Source organism: Vipera ursinii (genome assembly GCF_947247035.1).
Source record: "Vipera ursinii genome assembly, chromosome: 2".
Classification (NCBI taxonomy): domain Eukaryota; kingdom Metazoa; phylum Chordata; class Lepidosauria; order Squamata; family Viperidae; genus Vipera; species Vipera ursinii.
Window position 1 is genome coordinate 2,000,725 of NC_139513.1, and position 19,468 is coordinate 2,020,192.

Sequence of the window (19,468 nt, forward strand, 5' to 3'; positions counted from 1 at the left end):
AACGGCACCCGTTTTCCCCGGCGAGTTTTCCCTACCTGGCCCCTGCAGAATCGCGGCGGCGCCCCTGGAGAAGCCTACCCCGAGGCTGCGGCCAATTTTTCCTTCTCCAGGCCTCTGCCGCCCGTTTCTGTCTGACACACACACACACGCACGAGGGGGAGAAACAACACTCTGGGCGGCAGAGGCCTGGAGAAGGAAAAATCAGATTACCCCTTCCACACGTAAAACTTCCAGTTTAATTACAAAGGAAGAAGAGAGAAACTTAGATCAACAGCTCACCTTCCTTTTCCTCTAGGTTGCAAGGGGAAAAATAAAAATCAAAGATCCTTGGAAGTAATGGTTGGAAAAGTTTGCAAGTCTTTGGGAAAGTTCAAGAAGTGAAAGGAATACCCTCCTCTTGAAAGACCAGATAAGGCAGACAGGGAGATGAAGAGTTCAACCGAGTTTCCTCTTTTGTTCAGGCATCTGCACCCGCTGCTTTTAAACTCGCCGGGCACTGCAACGGCACCCGTTTTCCCCGGCGAGTTTTCCCTACCTGGCCCCTGCAGAATCGCGGCGGCGCCCCCTGAGAAGCCTACCCCGAGGCTGCGGCCGATTTTTCCTTCTCCAGGCCTCTGCCGCCCGTTTCTGTCTGACACACGCACACACACACACGCACGAGGGGGAGAAACAACACTCTGGGCGGCAGAGGCCTGGAGAAGGAAAAATCAGATTACCCCTTCCACACGTAAAACTTCCAGTTTAATTACAAAGGAAGAAGAGAGAAACTTAGATCAACAGCTCACCTTCCTTTTCCTCTAGGTTGCAAGGGGAAAAATAAAAATCAAAGATCCTTGGAAGTAATGGTTGGAAAAGTTTGCAAGTCTTTGGGAAAGTTCAAGAAGTGAAAGGAATACCCTCCTCTTGAAAGACCAGATAAGGCAGACAGGGAGATGAAGAGTTCAACCGAGTTTCCTCTTTTGTTCAGGCTCCCCGATCAGACAAAGAACTAGCCAGCGGCAGGTTTCTCCCCTTTTCCCTCCCATCTCTCTTCCCCCAACCCTTGGGTCCCACAGCAACTCACGAACTCCAGCCGCCCCTTCTCCTTCAAAAGGTCTAGATCCCGAGATAAGATATATACAGAAATATACATAAAGAGAGACACGGACGCAGGCTGTTGGTTTCTCGCCTCATCCCTGGCTTCCAGTTCAAAACTTCCCTCTAAGTGAGCCTCCCAGAAAAACAAATCTTCATGGAGGCGGAGGAGGCAAGGAGAATCCCTCCGATCGTTGTTTCCGGCAAATGCACCTCTTTGTTTGGGTCCCCTTTGACAGGCGCGGAGAACGATCTCCCCTCGCAATTTGGCCGGGTGGGTGCCGGGAGTCCTCTTCCCGTACCCAAGGACGAAAACTGGGGCTTTCAAGAACCCGGGATGGGAGCCGGGGAGTGGAAGGGCTACTACTCAAAGCACCGCGCTGGGAGGAGGGAGAAAGGGAAAAGGGGGGAGGGGGAGGAAAACGGGAAGCAAGTTTTGGGTGAAGCCTCTTTCCTTTCACTTTTGGAAGCGCATCCAGGCGAGGAGAACAAAAGCGTCGCCTCGGCCGGGACTCGGCGCGCTGCTTTTCCCGGCTTCTGACATCGCTACCTGTTGTACAGGCAGGGAGGGGGGGAAGCCAGAGCATCCAGCGCATAACAAAGCCTCGGCCTTTTCACCTGTCCTCCTCCTCTTCCTCCTCCTCCTCCTCCTCCCCCTCCTCCTCCTGGACTCGGTCGCCAAATACCGACCACAATACATTTTGGGGGAGGGGATTGGAAAAGAAAGCAAAGAAGCGCCCGGCCGGCCAGGGCGCATCTGCTTTTGCCAGAGGACCCTCTGCATCTTCCCAAGAGTCGCACAGAAGCAACAAGTCGCGGCTCCCGACCGCTTGGCAAGCTGCGAAAAAGGACACCCGGGTCCGCGCCTGGGAGTCCCGGTGTACCCTAACTCCTCTCCGAGCCTCTGCCGCCCGTTTCTGTCTGACACACACACACACACGCACGAGGGGGAGAAACAACGCTCTGTTTCTCCCCCTCGTGCGTGCGTGTGTGTGTGTGTGTCAGACAGAAACGGGTGGCAGAGGCCTGGAGAAGGAAAAATCGGCCGCAGCCTCGGGGTAGGCTTCTCCAGGGGCGCCGCCGCAATTCTGCAGGGGCCAGGTAGGGAAAACTCGCCGGGGAAAACGGGTGCCGTTGCAGCGCCCGGGGAAGCGTAGCCTGCTTGACCCACGGCCTCTGAAATGTTCAAAATCCAACTTTTCTGCTTTTTGAAACGCACCACCGGCTGCTCCGTCCAGAAGCCCAGATTCGGGAGGGCTGCTTGGCTTCCACTTGAGCCCATCTATGTCCGCGAGCCCCCCCCCCACTACCCCTAGACCTCCGCCGGCGGCAGAGGCTGGATCCGCGCTCCGCAAGCCTCTGCCGCCGGCGGAGGCTGGATCCGCGCTCCGGAAGCCTCTGCCGCCGGCGGAGGCTGGATCCGCGCTCCGCAAGCCTCTGCCGGCGGCAGGGCGCAGATCCAGCCGGCGGCAGAGGCTTGCGGAGCGTGGATCCAGTGGGGGGGGAAAAGCCCTTTAGCAGGATTTGCCTGCATGCCAGCGGAGGCTGGATCCGCGCTCCGGAAGCCTCTGCCGGCGGCAGGGCGCGGATCCAGCCGGCGGCAGAGGCTTGTGGAGCACAGATCCAGCCTCCGCCGGCGGCAGAGGCTTGCGGAGCGCGGATCCAGCCTCCGCCGGCATGCAGGCAAATCCTGCTAAACGGCTTTTCCCCCCCACTGGATCCGCGCTCCGCAAGCCTCTGCCGCCGGCGGAGGCTGGATCCGCGCTCCGCAAGCCTCTGCCGCCGGCAGGGCGCGGATCCAGCCGGCGGAAGAGGCTTGCGGAGCGCGGATCCAGCCTCCGCCGGCATGCAGGCAAATCCTGCTAAAGGGCTTTTCCCCCACACTGGATCCGCGCTCCGCAAGCCTCTGACGGCGGCAGGGCGCGGATCCAGCCGGCGGCAGAGGCTTGTGGAGCATGGATCCAGCCTCCGCCGGCGGCAGAGGCTTCCGGAGCGCGGATCCAGCCTCCGCCGGCGGCAGAGGCTTGCGGAGCGTGGATCCAGCCAGCGGCAGAGGCTTGTGGAGCACGGATCCAGCCTCCGCCGGCGGCAGAGGCTTGCAGAGCGCGGATCCAGCCGCCGGTGACAGAGGCTCGATCCGCCGTTCTGCAAGCCTCCGCCGCCGGTTAATACCCTGTATTCAGCTCTGGGAAGTGGGGGGAAGGGGGAGAGAGGGGGAGTTTGGGAGGAGGGGGAGGGGGAGCTCCACGGTGCAAAAATAAAGCCCTGCCGCTCTTCGCGTTGCTTGCCCGACTGGCTGTCACGGGACCGCACGGATCGCCTCGCTCCCACCGGCAGCTGATTCCTTCAAGTTTGGTCTCGAGCGATTTTGCATTTTCTCCAGTGCTGAAAGCCACTCGGCGGATCCCAGCCTCGGCTTATACTTGAGTCAAGAACTTTTTTCAGTTTTTGGGGGTAAAATTAGGGGTCTCGGCTTATACTCGAGTCGGCTTATACTCAAGTATATACGGAAGTTAAAGGAACAGTCTTGATGGAGCACTAGGTCTTTTTCTGCCATCAGTCTGTTTCTATGTTTTTATCCCATACTCATGGGGTTGCTCTTGAAAAAAACACCTTGAATTTACAGATGGTCCAGAATGCAAAGCCATGCACAATGTTGGGTTTCCTCATGTTCTTCCACAGAACACCCATATTCTGATGGCTGAACAGGCTCCCAGTTTCTTTCTAAATGTAATTGGCATGCCAAAGATCTGTTCCCTAAAACATTGCCACTTTATAGGTCCTCACAAGCCTGCCCTTTCTGGTGCAATTCCTGCCCTATTGAAGCCACTTGCCCTTGAAATCCAATAGGCCCCCATCTGCTTAAACTTCTGGAGAGTTGCTACTTTTACCTGATATTTGGGATAAGGTAAGGTCAGTGCAAGATAAGAATTTGGTGGATTACCTCAGAGAAGGGAAGTTGTTGCACCAGATATTTCTTCTTTTAATTTTATTATGTTGTTTTTGTTTTTACTAGTTTTTTATAGTGGGAATTTTTTTTGCTGGACTATAAGAATATACCATTTGCTGAGGCTTTCCTGTCTCTCAGTATGACATCTCATCCAAAGGGTTTTTTTGAAATTTGAAAGACTATAAAAGAAATGTTACTTTCTTTTCTCAGATACCAAAAAATGCACCAAGTGCCCAGATGATCAATATCCAACCAAGAACCGAATCGAATGTATTACAAAAAAAATAACCTTCCTGTCCTATGAAGAACATCTGGGCATCATCCTCATTTCCTTTGCTCTACTCTTCTTTCTAACCACAGGCCTTGTTTTAATCATATTCCTTAAATATCTAGAAACTCCCATTGTCAAAGCCAACAACCGGGACCTCTCCTTTACCCTCCTAGTCTCCCTCCTGCTTTGTTTTTTGTCTCCCTTTCTCTTCATTGGACAACCAAGGAAAGACACCTGCCTTCTCCGACAAACAATGTTCAGCATTGTCTTCTCAGTATCCATCTCTTCTGTGTTGTCCAAAACAATCACGGTAGTGCTGGCCTTCCTGGCCTCAAAACCAGGGAACAGGATGAGGAGATGGTTGGGGAAGAGTTTGGCCAACTCCATCATCCTTTCTTGTTCAGGGGTCCAAATTTTTATCTGTGTCATGTGGCTGGGAGTTTCTCCACCATTCCCTGACTCTGACCTGCACTCCCAGCCTGGAGAGATCATCCTTCAATGCAATGAAGGCTCTGTCACTATGTTTTATACTGTCCTTGGCTACATGGGTTTCCTGGCTGCCATTTGCTTCACAGTGGCTTTCCTGGCCAGAAACCTGCCTGGGGCCTTCAATGAAGCCAAACTGATCACCTTCAGCATGCTGGTCTTCTGCAGTGTCTGGGTCTCCTTCCTTCCCACCTACCTGAGCAGCAAAGGAAAATCTATGGTGGCCGTGCAGGTTTTCTCCATCTTGTCTTCTGCTGCTGGGCTGTTGGGTTGCATCTTCTTCCCCAAGTGCTATATTATTATCCTGAGGCCAGATCTAAACACTAAGGAACATCTAAGGGTAACAGTAGGGACATGATAATGAAATGGTTTCTTATGCTCTTAACATTTGATTATTGATTGCAATTGTTGTTGGTTTAAATGCTTCGTCTTCCTCTAGTTAACAGTTTGGTAATTTAAAATCCAAGATAATAAAAATAATTAGATTGATAAAATTAAAATCTAACATCATCAAATAATAAAATTAATTAATAATTAATATTTGTGTTCTTTTAACTATTGGTCGACCTCCTTTTCCTTACCATACAGGTTAGCTAATATTCAACAACAACAACAACAACAACAACAACAACAACAACAACAACAACAACAATAATAATAATAATAATAATAATAATAATAATGTTGGAAGGGACCTTGGGGGTCATTGAGTCCAACTCACTGCTCAGGCAGGAAACTCTATACCATCAATATGCTGATGATACCCAACTTTTTATTTCGACCCCAAACCACCCCAGTGATGCCCTCGCTGTGATGTCCCGTTGCCTGGAGGCGGTTCGGGTCTGGATGGGGAGGAACAGACTTCAACTCAACCCTGACAAGACTGAGTGGCTGTACATTCCGGCTTCCCGAGACACCTGGGATGTTCCACCTCTTTCTATGGGGGGTGAGCTTTTACCCCCTGTGGATAGGGCTCGCAACTTGGGAGTCCTCCTAGATTCACGACTCACTTTGGAGGATCACATAGTGGCCGTGACTAGGGGGGCTTTTGCCCAGGTTCGCCTGGTGCGCCAGTTGCGGCCCTATCTGGATCGGGAGGCCTTGTGTACGGTCACTCATGCGCTCGTGACCTCTCGCCTAGACTACTGTAACGCTCTCTACATGGGACTTCCCTTGAAGACTACTCGGAGGCTCCAACTGGTACAGAATGCGGCCGCGAGAGTTGTCTTGGGAGTTTCCCGGTACTCCCATGTTACACCTTTGCTCCGTGAGCTGCATTGGTTGCCAGTTGTCTTCCGGGTAAGGTTCAAGGTTTTGGTTATGATCTTTAAGTCCCTACATGGCATGGGTCCGCGATACCTCGAGGACCACCTGCTGCCGGCGTCGACTCCCCTCCGCCCTGTGCGCGCCCACAGAGAGGGCCTCCTCAGGGTGCCTCCTGTCAAGGAATGTCGACTGGTGGCCCCCAGGGGGAGGGCCTTCTCTGTGGGTGCTCCGGCGTTATGGAATCAACTGCCGGTCGAGCTCCGGATGGCATCAGACCTCCGATCCTTCCGTCGCGGGTTGAAGACCCATTTATTTGAACTAGCGGGTCTGGCCTGATGGGGGTACTTGGGTTTTTTATTGGTTTGTTTTAGTATTCTGGTTTTAACTTGGGCATTAATTTAATTATTTTTTAATGTTTGTATTGGTGTTTATATTTATGCCCTGTGAACCGCCCTGAGTCCCTTTGGGAGAAGGGCGGTATAAAAATCTCAATAAATTAAATTAAATTAAATTTCAGACAAATGGCTGACCAGTCTCTTCTTAAAAACTTCCAGTGTTGGAGCATTCACAGCTTCTGGAGGCAGGTTGTTCCACTGCTTAATTGTTCTGTAAGGAAATTTCTCCTAGGTTGCTTCTCTCTTTGGTTAGTCCTTCTCTTCATTAGACTAGACATACCCAATTCCAGCAAACATTCCTTACATGTTTTAGCCTTCCTGCAGGCTCCCGTCTCTCTTGCCCTCAACCCTTTTTCCCACCACTGGGGTCCCAGCCCCTTTTTTGCCCCCTCCCCCAGGGGCACCAAGAGTCCCCTCTCCTCTCCCCACCCAGCCCCCTCCTTACCGGGGTTCTCCTTCCCCCCTTCGCTTCCAGGGATCCAGGCCAGCACCCCCACTAGAAGCAGCCTCAGGGGGCCCCAGCAGAGTCCATGGATGCTGCCCCATAAGCGCCCCCAAAGAGAGGGGAGAAAGGTGCAGAGGCTCCCAGACCCAGAGGCGGAATCGGGGGGGGTATGGATTAGGAGTGGGGGCTTTTTGCTCGAACTTTGGAATTGGGAGGGACCAGAAAAGCGGAGGGACCGATGGGAATTCTTTCTTTTGTAACGTCATCGGTCTCCAGGCAGAGTCTCCCTTGATTTCACCCAATGCAGGAGATAGTACGGCGCAAAGAGAGAAGCAGAGAAAGTGGGAGGGAAGAGAAATCCCTTCAGTCTTGGGTGGATGCAGCTCAAGGGGGGTTTCAGGCCAGCCCTGGAGGGGAGGGTGGGCTTCCTTTTGCTCTCCCCCCATTGAACTGCCTAGAAGGTCTGGGGGGCTACAGTGGATGGCAGAAGGAGAGGCGCTGTCCCACAGCTGCTGAGGACTTGGAGGTCTCTGAGGTGTCTGACTGGGGAGTCCTTGGGAGCCTTCAGACACACAGAAATGCGTTATCTGGCCTTGCATCAAAAAGGAGGGGGAAGACCCCCCACCCCTCCAAAAAGCTTCTGCTTGGACCCTTTTCCTTCCTGGCGAAGGGGCTGAGTGGGGGGAGGTTTTGTCCCCAGCACTGAAGGGTTTTTTGACCCTTCAGTTTTGGTTCAAGAATGGCTGTTGTTGACCTCAATGGGGGGAAATCAGAAGGATAGGAAGGGGGAATCCCTCCCTCTATCCATCCATCCTTTCCTTCCTACCTTCCCTCCATTTTTTTCTTTCTTCCTTCTCCTTCCTTCCTTCCCTCCCTCTTTTCCTTCCTTCTTTCCTTCCCTCCTTCCTTCCTTCCTTCCTTTTTTCTCTCCCTCCCTCTCCCGGGTGCAGTTTGTGCTCTGACTGGATCTGGATCGATTCCCCGTTTTATGCTCCATTGTGGGAACCAGCCAGGAAAAGGCCTCTCTGGTGCAGAGCAGCCCTTTCATGCTCCATCCCTGGGAGGGAAACATGTCACGGCCTCACTCTGGAGGGCAGGAGGAGGAGGAGAAAAACGCTCCAATTCCCTGGGGGAACTGTTTATTCTCAGGGGGAGGCAAGAAATGCCCCCCTTGGAAAGATGTCCCTCAGGGAGAGAAGCCTCAGGGGTGGGTGGGGGAGAGCCGGTGGGATCTCCTGCATGGAAGGTGCGGGGGTGTCACTGGTGTCCAGGCACTTGTCTCAGGGGTGGGAGCTTCAATTGGGATCCCTGCCTAGATGGGGAGGGACTGGGACCCCACAACCAAAAAGAATTCTTTACATACTCAGATGTGAAAAACCAGATTTTTGCCCTAAGACAATCCCACCTCGGCTGCCTCCCCATGATCCCCTCCCCACCTCAGTCCCAACCAACAAAGTGGGGGTCTCTATCCATCCTCCTGGGGAGATGTGTGGAAGGAGTGAGGTTCATGCAGGCTCTCTTGCCCTTGAACCCTTTCCCAGTCACATCTGGGGTCCCAGCCCCTTTCTCTCCCCCTCCACTAGAAACAGTGAGGGTCCCTTCCAGCCCCTCACCCCCTCCCTTCCAGCCCCTTCTTACCCCTTCCTTCCCCGCTTCACTTCCAGGGAACTGGCCCAGCGCTCCTCCCAGCAGCATGTATATCCCAGGGACGCCCCCAACCCAAGAGGAGGAATCAAGGGGGGTCTGGAGTGGGGATGGAGGAGGCATTTCCTAGGACTTCAGAACTGGAAATGCCCTCAAGGGGAGTAACCAATGGGAATTCTCCCTCCTACCACGTCATCAGTCTCTGGGCAGAGTCCTTTGTCACTTCACCCACTGGTAAACAAAGCGAAGGTGATCCTCGGCTGCAGGGAGGGAAATTTCCCCTCCATCCCCAGGGAGGCCGCATTGCTCTCCGCCCTCCCCAGCCCTGGCATCTTTTGCGGGGGGGGGGGATGGATGGGGGGGAATTTGTCTGGAGGGGTGCAGCTGAGGGGATCAGGGCCCCAAAGAGGGAGGCACTGGGTGTGAATGGGGCAGGAGCCTCACTGGCTTGTGAGGGGCTCAAACCAGCTCCGATCCTGGAGAAAGAGGCCCAGATGAAGCCAGGGGAACCTCCAGCTCCAGCAGTTTTTCAGCCCCAGAAGAAGCTCTCCAGGGGAGGCAGGAATGGGGGTTCTCTGAGGGGTCCCCTCCATCTGGCAGGGCTTTGGGGAGATTGAAGAAGAGGGGGGGTCCTGCCCACCTTCCTCCCGAACCAGTTCTGGCTTCAGGACTAAACTAGCCAGGATGGTCAATCTGGACACAGGGGAGGCCTCAATCTGGGGAGGGAGAGGAGAGAAGGGAGGACCCTCCTGTGGGGGCAGGAAAGATGAGGAGGAAGAGAAAGGAAGGAGGAATTCCAGGGTTTTTCAACAAATGTATTATTTTATACGACAGTGAAGGGAATGGGTTTGTAGGAAGAGTAATGCAGATGAAGCTGCTGTGGGTTCAAGCCAGGAGAGATGGGGGGTCTGGAGGGACAGGAAAGTCCAGAGTCTCCAGGGTCAGTCTGGATGGTCTCCACCCCTCCCTCACAAGAAAGAGAGGCCTTCAAAGGAAAGCCAGAGGGGTCTCAGCAGGAGAAGCTCCAGGCTGCCCTTCTCCTCCTCTCCCTAATCTAAAATCTTGACCAATTTTCAGAGATTGTGAAAAAGCCAGGAATTCATCAGCTACTGGAAAAAAACTTCCTTTCCCATCAGGAATCAGGAAGGACATCAGGATTAATTCATGAGTGCTGTAGAAAAAAAAGAGATGGGGAGAAAATTAGAATATAAAGTGAAACTTTCAGTGCAAATAACTTATTATTCCTCTCTTTCAGCTGCCCCCCCAGACAGGCCCACATTGTGGTGTGTGTGTGTGTGTGTGTGTGTGTGTGTGTGTGTGTGTCTTGATAGGCAGAGACAAGATAGAGGGAGGCTCCGCCCCTTTCAGGAAGGAAAAGAATGGGAAGTACCAGCAATTCATCTCCCAGGACTTCTGGAATGTTCCCTAATTGACTTAATTGGGGGGGTTAATCAAGAAAGGAGGCCTGCCCCCCCCAGACATTTCATATGAACAAAGTAGATGGGGCCAAGATGGGGGATGGCAGCAAAGCTTGGTGTCTGCTTGCCAGAAATTGTGAGAAATGTCAGAAGGAGACCTCCCTTCCATTTTGCAATTTCCCAAAACTTGGAAATATCCTGGGTCAGATTTTAGTGTTTCTCTGTCTGTTTGTTTTTGATTGCATTGCATTTGCAGGTCTCTGTAAGAAAAAGCTGCCCAACATTCCAAAAATTTGTTGTATCCACAGCAAGGTGGTTTTGTTCAGGCACATTTTTTTTAAAAAAGGAACAATTAACGAATGTTAAAGAAACATCTGTAACCTGAGGAGAAACTCACCTGCAAGTGGCTGGATGGGAATTGCTGGAAGGAGAAAAAGAGCCAATCAGAACCCTTCATGGGCTGGAGGACTCAGGGGGTCCCCCTCCCCATCGATAGCCCATAATAGGTTGCAGGATGCTCAGCTATACAGTAGACCCTCAAAGAACAGAGTTTCCCAAGCAAATTTCCCTGGGGACTCTCTTGGCCATCTCAACATAAAGTTTGATGAGACCACTCCCCTGGATGGTCCCCTCCCCACAATCTCTTATCCAGCCCCCCCCCCGACTCACCTTTCTTGGTCTTCAGGTAGAGCCCAATGCAAAGAAGATCACCCCAATCAGGGACCCCATAATCCCCGTCCAGAGTTTGCTCCTGGCCGAGTTGGAGGATCGGGGCTCTGGGGAAGGAGCCTCCCCTGAGCAGGAGGATCAGAGTCAGCTTCCCCTCCCCCGGAGGGTCCATCCCGGCTCCCCCCACAGGGAGGGCCTCTCTCCCCCTCTCAGGGCAGGAGGGGGTCCCCAGAGCAGGAGGGGAGGGGCTCACCCCACTGGACGGTGATGGGGGCCTCCAGGCTGGCGTGCCCCACCTGGCAGGTGTAGACATTCCCCCGCTGGGGCTGGGTCTCCAGCATCACCTGGAGCTGGTAGGTCCAGTCTCCATTCTGGAGCTCCTCCCCGAAGGCCACACCCTCCTCCTCCGGCTGCCCGTTCTTCAGCCAGCGGACCTCGATCTCCACGGGGTAGAAGCCCCTCGCGGTGCAGAGGAGAATGGTATGGAGGGAAGCCGGGTCCAGCTTGGTGGGGGAGATGGAGAGGGTGGGCTTGGCTGGAGGGGAGGAGGGGGAGGAGGGACACAACACAAAGTGGACCCAGAACGGGAGACCAAGTTGGTTAGTTCAAGCCAAGATCCCTTTTCACTCCTGCAAATATTATTTGTTTTAAGTCATTTTCAAAGCAAATTGCAGCAAGAAATTAAAGGGGATCCTGAAAGATGAAAAAAAAGTACATCCTTCCCAGTTGATATCAGTTTCCATCATTAAATTGCACAAATCTAACAGGAATAAATGCTGGAATCACCCCTAGACAGAAGGAATTTCCTGCCAGATGTGGGGGAGATGGAAAGAGACCCAGAAGACAGGGAAGGCACACAGAGCATGCTTCGGAGAATTGCAGGGATCTCATTCATAATAAAACCACATTTTAAAAAATTAGGTATAATCCGGAACATATATTTATTTATTAAATTTATTTGCCACCATCTCATGATAAAACGATTCTAGGCAGCTTACAGCATTAAAACATTAAAATCCTAACAGATAAATATTACTATAGCAATCAAAATGGAATTCTCAATCAAGATAAAATTATAGTTAAAAGATGGGGAGGAACAGTATGTGTGATGGGGGAGGGGGGATTGCCTCTTAATTCAACAATGACCTCCAGTGTGATGCTCCCCATTAGGACCCCCAGATTTTGAGCCAGATTGCACCTAATCTGTACTTGAACCTTTGGTTTTTTTCCTGCCTCAGGGTGAGACTTTCCTTTCCTCCACAATGAAACTCATTTTGTTGGACGGGGTCCCTTGTTCAAGTCTGTCAAGATCTTTTGGGATTCCGAGTTTGTCTTCTGGGGTGTTGGCTGCTCCTGCCAGTTTGGTGTGTTTGGAATGTGGCTCAATATCCCAAAACAAACAAACTCACTTGGAATTCCAGTAACAAAGTTTTTATTTAAAAAGAAAGGTTTGCAAAGGCTTAGTGAGCTGAAACCCACACAGGAGTTCAGTCACACCTTACAGAGCTGTTTGACACATTTTTATATCCTATCCCTGACACAGATTTTCCCCCTCCCCTATCGCACTCAACGCCCTTTCCCTAATCATCCGGTAAACTATCCGGACCGCCTAAAACCACTGTCCCTCCCATGTTCCAGGAAGCCCCTTTGTACACATCCTATCTATCACCATCTAATTTTTTTTAAATTCCATTTATATCCCGCCCTTCTCTGAAAACTCAGGGCGGCTTACAAGCTTAGCAGTAGCCTTCATTCTATGTATATGCCTGCTTATTAGGGCTTTCACACACACCCCCAAGCGGCATTATTACAAAGTCAGCTTAATTGCCCCCAACAATCTGGGTCCTCATTTTATCTACCTCGGAAGGATGGAAGGCTGAGTCAACCTTGAGCCTGGTGGGATGCGAACCTGCACTAATTGCAGGCAGCTGGTGTTACTTAAGGAGGCATTAGCCCACTGCTCCACCAATTTTCTATTAACAAAGCTCGGCTCCTATAGTTATTTCTGTATTTCCTTTGCTTGCGGTTTGTACTTGTCAACTTTTAGATGACATAGAGAGACAATCGTTATTACTTAGGATTTTCAGGTGGCTTCTTCTAATGTCCTTTAGACTCATTAGAAATTTCTGAATAATATTTTATTCCTTTCAGGTGTCCTCTGCGAATTTGATGAGTTCCCCTTCAATTCCTTCCCCTGAGTCATGGATGAAGATATTGGAAAGTTTACTGGGCCTCAGACGGAGCCTTCTGGTTCTCCACTGCTCACTTCCCTCCATGCAGATGTGGTGCCACTGAGTAAGGCTTCTCAGCCAGCTGCAAATCCATCTGGTGGGGATGTTGTCTATCCCACCTTTTTCTCGCTTTTCAAGTAGTAGGTTGTGGTCTAACTCTGTCGATTTACTTATCAACATTTAAAACCGCCTCTCTCACACACACACATGCCCACGGCACAAGTCTCCATCCTGGGTGGGAGTGGCCCTCCCCAGCCCCTCCCAAAAGCTTCTCCCTTTGGGGCTCTTCCTGGCAAAGGGGCTGCCGGAGGGCCGGTTTCGACCCCAGCACTGTGCAGTTTTCTGACCCACCGCTGATAGCAGGTCGGTTTGGATTCAAGAATGTCTGTTGTTCATCTCTATGGGAGAAAATCAGGGGGGGGGAAATGCTGGGGAGAGGAGAAAATGGCTCCTTCCTTCCTTCCTTCCTTCCTTCCTTCCTTCCTTCCTTCCTTCCTTCCTTCCTTCCTTCCTTCCTTCCTAGAAAGCTCCTAAGCTTTTTGAACTCTGTGGGAGGAAAACCTCTCGTAGCCTGGTTGGGAATTGAAGGAGTAGAAAGTATGAAAAAAGAAAGAAAACAAATAAAATATAATTCCCCCCCCCCCGCGCACGCTTACTGGGCCAGCCTCCTGATTCCCGCATAACTCCATTTTCCATTTTTGAAGCATGTGTCTCCCTTGCTCAGAAGGTCTGTAAGAATCGGCCCCTTCCCATTTCCCTCCCCTCAGCCCCAAATGTGAAAGAATTTCCCTCTTTCTTTCTGGGGTTCAGGACCCCCCTTTTTCTGGCAAAGCAGCCCCGAATGAAGATCCTGGAATAAAGTTTGGCCGTTTCTCCTCCGTTTGCATAACCTCAACATTTATGCCATATAGACGTGAATCTGATGAACTTTTCCCCCAGGAATTTGCACATTTTGGCTGTGGAGCTGGAAGAGCTCCTAAAAAACAGGCTCCCTTTTATTATAATGTATTAGGATGATCACAGCATAAGATAGAAAATAAAGGTAGTAGAGAAATGGGAAAGGAAAAGAAAGGGGAAGGAGAAGTGTAGGATAAAGGGGGAAAGGGAAAAAGAGGGGGGAAAGAGAAAAAGGGGGAAAAATTTCCAGCACAATAAAATACAAAGTGAAATTTAATTTAATTTAATTTAATAATTTGATTTCTATACCGCCCTTCTCCCGAAGGACTCAGGGCGGTGAACAGGGCAATACACAATAAAAATCGAATACAAAAATTAAAAAGCCATTAAATCATCATGCCCATAAAATCAATACATATTAAAGTTAAAACTAGTTTTAAAAACCCAACCCCATCCCGTCAGGCCAGCTTGTTCGAAAAAGAATGTTTTGAGATCGTGCCGGAAGGAGCGAAGGTCGGGGGGCCATCTGGAGCTCGACCGGTAAGCGGTTCCAAAGGTCTGGCGCACCCACAGAGAACGCTCTCCCCCTGGGGGTCACCAATCGGCATTCTTTGATCGGCGGCACCCTGAGGAGGCCCTCTCTGTGGGAGCGCACTGGACGGAGGGAGGTTGACGCCGGCCGCAGGTTTTTATTTCTACTGTAGACTGTTAGTAAATGCTAAGCATTTCTGTAACAACAGCTTAACTTAATCAGCCAATCCCAAAGACCAGATTTCTGGTATTGCAGGTCGATCTTATCTCTGTTCCAAGCGCCGGCATCCCCCTGCCCCAACTCTGTGATGGCCACAAACTTCCTGAGTTTGCTGTCAAAGTGGATGTATTCCAGCCGGTTGTAAAACTGCCTGTACAGGTATCGCACCCTCTGTGTCGTCCTATTGAAGCAGCGGCACTCGGCCTTCATCTGGTACAAGAAATGGACTGTGAGGGAGGAGGAGAGGAAGAGGAGTAGGAGGAAGAGGAGCAGGAGCAGGAGGAAGACCATCAGAGGGAAGTCCAGGGTCCATCATTCCCACTCATTAATGGAGAAGAGACCCAAGGGGGAAGGGATGAGACTGCTGCAGGAGACTGATGGATGGCCACTGGAGGGTCCAGCTGGAAGCGGGAACCACGTGGAGCTTTCTCAGCCCCAGCCCCACTTTCTTTCTTGGAGGGGCTCCCTGGGGGAGGAGGGGGGAATGCAAAAGATCCCTGGCCCAATCCACTCCATGTTTCGCCATTGGGCGGTGGAGGAGGAAAAGCCTCAATCCACACAAAGGGGGAGAAGTTCCTAACTCTTCCGACAGGGCGATGGGGGTGATGGAGAGTTGCTGGGGATTTGGAATGGGGAAGAGAATGGGAAGGAGCTTCTGGATAGACTGCCTCCATTCTCCTAGAGTGGAGAAATGCAGGCAGAAGTTCACCTGGTCCAGCACACTTTCCTGCTTTCTGCCTGCTCTGTGGGCGCCCCGGACTTATGGAATCAGTTGCCGGTTGAGCTCCGGACAGCGCCTGACCTTCGCTCCTTCCGACGTGATCTGAAGACCTATTTATTTGAACAAGCCGGCCTGGCCTGATGGGGGATGTGTTGGGGTTTTTTATTGTGGTTTTTTACATTATTATTTATTGTTTTAGCTCGGGCTTTGTATTTAATTCTCTTTTTAACTTTTGTACTTTGTATTTTATATGTGCCCTGTTCACCGCCCTGAGTCCTTCGGGAGAAGGGCGGTATACAAATATAATAAACTATAAACTATCTGGGTGGGGGCTCTTTGTCCACTTAAAACAGCATGGAATATAGGGGAGGAGTTGAAGAGACTCCCCCCAGGAACACTCTGGGCTGGAGAGAAAGTAATATCCATCCATCCCTCTTCTTTAGGGGAGGGGAATATGGGAAGAGGGGTGACAATAAGGATATCTGGGCTGATAATCCTGGGTTCCCCCAGCCTTTCAACCCTCACTTTCTCTGGGTACCCCCAACTTTTCTTTCCCCCCCCTTAATCTTCAGCCATTCTACCTACCTTTGGATGATTTTCAGTTCAGGCCACTTTCCTGTCCCCCTCCCCAAATAGCTCCCCTGCAATCCTCCAAGACCATCTCAGAGGTAGGGTCTCCAGCCCCTTCCACAAAAGGAATAGATCTGGGGAGCCAACTTCAGAGGAGCAATTCAGATCTCTCTCCCCCCAATAGCCTTCTCCCTCAGTTCTCCCCATGGCTCTCTCCTCCAGGTTCTGACTGAGCAGTGAGGGATTATGGGGTGGGGATTCTGAGATTCCTCCCTAATTCAGAGGCTCCCTGAGAAGGGTTGGAAGCTCAATTCCTGTTTCTGAAGAAGCAAAAATACTTTTGTCAAAATGCGTCTTTTTTAACATTTTTGGGTGCATTTGTGGATTAGATCTGAAAATGTCTCAATTTCCCTCTTTCCCATTTGCTTTCCATCTCCTTCCTTCTTTAATGAAAGAAATAGGGGGGACTCTGGACTGTCTAATTCGGGGCCCGGAAGGTCCCACTCCAATTGAGCAACGGGGTGGGCAAGAAATGGGCCTGGCTGCCTCTGATCCCACATTGGCCACCTTCCCACAACCCCTTCCCCACCTTGATCATATATAGGGAAGGGGAGAGGGATTATTTTCCATCCTCCTGAGCAGGATACAGGAAGCGAAGGGTCAGGGACCACTTGGAGACCGAGGTGCCTGCAAACTCCTGCCTCTCTTTCCCTCGACTCCTATCCCAAGTCACTCTTGGGGGGGTCCCAGCTCCCTTCCTTCCTCCTCCCACCCCATCTCACCCGGTTCCTTCCCCCCTTCACTTCCAGAGATCCTGACCAACACCCCCAACAGCAGCAGCATCAGGGGGACCCCAGCAGAGGCCATGGATAATTACAAATACCCCCAAAGAGACAGGCACAAATGCTTCCAGCCCCAGAAGCGAAATCAGTGCGTCTGAATTGTAAGGAGGAAGCTTTTTTCCCCCTCTCAGTCAGCATTTGGCGTGCCCAGAAAAAGCAGTCGGACCAATAAGAATTCTCCTTTCTGCAGCATCAACAGTCTCCGGCAAAGTCCTTTGTGACTTCACCCGATGTAGGAGATAGTTCAGTCCAGAGGCAGAAGCAGAAAAGGTGGAATCTTTGCAGTCTTGGGGGGCTGCAACTCAAAGGGGTGTCCCTTGTCAGTCCCAGAGAAGACCAGTCCTTCCTTTGCTCTCTTCAAGATTTTCACCCTCCTTTTGTCTGAGTGCCTGGAGTAATGGACTAGATGCCCTTTTAAACTTTTTTAAGCCCCTCCCCCTCCCCCAGGACTCCAGGTGGGGCTTCTGAGACTCTGGCCCTTCCACGGAAAAGACCAAGTCCAGCCAGGCACTCTCCAGCTCAGTTGGAGGAGGTTCCCCCAAGGGAGAAGTTTGGTGTAAGGATTACGAATGTAAATGCAAAATGTCAAGTTATCTCCTTAATTTGGTTTGTTTTTTGTCCTTAAGGGCTGTTCTATTACTTGTGTTTGTTTTATATTAAATTCTGTCAATGCCGTAAACACTGAATGTTCCTGCTCTGACAACTAATGAAAATTGCAGCCATTTCGGCTTTGCTTTTAATATGCTTTTCTTCTATTTAGAAATCAGTTGTAGAAGGGAGGTTGGGATGAATGCTTAAGCTCAGCTAGCCATAATAATAACGCTGCTTGGTGGGAACTCAAGGACAAACTGATAACATTTTGGCGAGTTGAGGTTCTGGAGAGAAAGGCCGTGTTTCAGGCTAATTGGAGAATGTGATTTATGACTGCTTATTGTGGGTGGGAATTGCAATTTGTTACTTTGTATGGGGGGGAGGGAATTTAGTTTTGGATTCAACTATGTAGTGCCAATACTTCGTTTCCTGAATAAAATGTTCTTTAAGAAAGAATTCTTACCTTGAAATTCTTTTGATGGGTTTCATCTATCAGAACCATGACATTAACCCAAAACTACCTTCTATCCTAAGCACCCTGGGGTCCTTAGCTCCAGTCACTTTCCCTAACTCGAGGGATAGGCTGACATAGACTCAAGGAAGATCTCAACATGGAGGAGGAAGGAGCACCTGTAACCAGCACCCCAGCCATGGCACTGCCTCAGTGGAGGGAGCGCAAGCCAGCACAGCATTGGAGAAGGAAATTTTTGGGGCTTTGCAGCTGGGGGCAAGACCAAAGATGTGAGAGCTGATCTGGTCATTGGAGTGGATCCTGCCCTGTGGAGACTCCAAGCACCTCGAAGCAAGCCTGCCAAAGGCAAGTTCTTCAAAGACATCTGAAGCAGATTTGCAAGCAGGAGCCTCTCGAGAATTACGTTCCCCAGACCGTTGGGGAGCCAAAAGATTGGTGACCACTGAGGACTCTGGAGAATGGAAGTACCTGTGCACAGTCTGTAGCCAATCAGTGGAGAAGCTGGTGGAGATTCGAGCGGCTAGAGGTGAGGAGTGGGAACAACTTTCTCACTCTTTACATGCAAGCGAACACAATGACCGGCAGACCTGACACCAATCTGTGCCTAAGAGAAGCCCCAGCCCCACTGATAGGGTGCAGGCAGCTTCCTCATCTTCAAAGCCACCAGCATTAACCTCCAGCCCCATGAGAAAGGAGAGTCCTGGCCACCACTCTGAACACGGCAGTCCGATACATCATCGCTCCTCCAGGAGTCCAGAGCACCGCTCACAATGCAAGAGCCCCAGCCAGCAGAGAAGCCCTGGTTGGCATTGATCATCGCGATCCCTCGACAGGCACTGCCACCATGATGGTTCCATGCAGCGGGATTACAATGACAGCCCCAAAGGACGCCCCCTACTACCGAAGCCTGAGTCACCACTGGGGCAGCCAAAGTCCGGATTGTCATAGGTATCGTGAGAGCTCTGTCGTTACTATTGGTCACACAGCCCTGTGCATCACTGTTGGCACCACCCAAGCCCGAGGCCTGCACAGGGAGAAGACCCAAATGTGAGCATTCAATGAGATTTAATTCAACAGCTGCGCAACCTGTTGGCCAGGCAGCAACAGGTTGGGGTGCCGCAGCCATTGGGGGTCCTACAGCAATTGGGGATGCTGCAGCCACCGCTGAGCCCAACTGTTTGGAGTGCAGCAGCAATGGGGGGCAGCACCCCATGAATGCACAACAGCCAATGGACCTAACCCACCTAGCAAAGGGGAGCATCTTCACTAAATTGGACCTAAGAGAGGCATGTTACTGAATAAGAAAAGGAGATGAATGAAAACCACTTTTAACTTTCTCACAGGGAGCTATCAGTTCAGTTATCCCATTTGGACTACAGGGAGCTCCAGCTGTCTTTGTGCAGCTGATCAATCAGGTGCTACACGATCATTTGTACAAGGGGTTTTTGGTTTATCTTGATGACATCCTGATATGGCACAAATATGGCTGACCATGTGAAGCTAGTGCGAGAAGTGTTGAAGAAATTGTTAAATGCCAAACTATATGTTAAACTGTCAAAGTGTGAGTTTTATCAGACCCGACTGGATTATCTAGGCCAGGGGTAGGCAACCTTGGCTCTTTTATGACTCATGGACTTCAACTCCCAGAATTCCTGAGCGTCATAAAAGAGCCAAGGTTGCCTAAACCCTGATCTAAGCTATAGATTTTCCAGTGAGGGTATTGAAATGGATCCTGGCAAAGTGAAAGCCGTAATCAAATGGCAACCCCCAAAGAC

At 51.0% G+C, this 19,468-nt stretch overlaps 1 protein-coding gene across 1 annotated transcript; it reads right to left on the reverse strand.

Moving 5' to 3' along the window:
* Positions 1-10,402: 10,402 nt before the first annotated feature.
* On the reverse strand, positions 10,403-16,655 carry LOC310633219 (rano class II histocompatibility antigen, A beta chain-like; the record flags this gene model as incomplete). The annotated part of the gene is made up of 6 exons (XM_083350903.1): positions 10,403-10,471; positions 10,637-10,725; positions 10,872-11,153; positions 14,515-14,724; positions 14,820-14,963; positions 16,571-16,655. 6 exons carry the CDS (start codon positions 16,653-16,655, stop codon positions 10,403-10,405), a joined length of 879 nt encoding a protein of 292 aa, XP_083207029.1.
* Between the last annotated feature and the right edge of the window lie 2,813 nt (positions 16,656-19,468).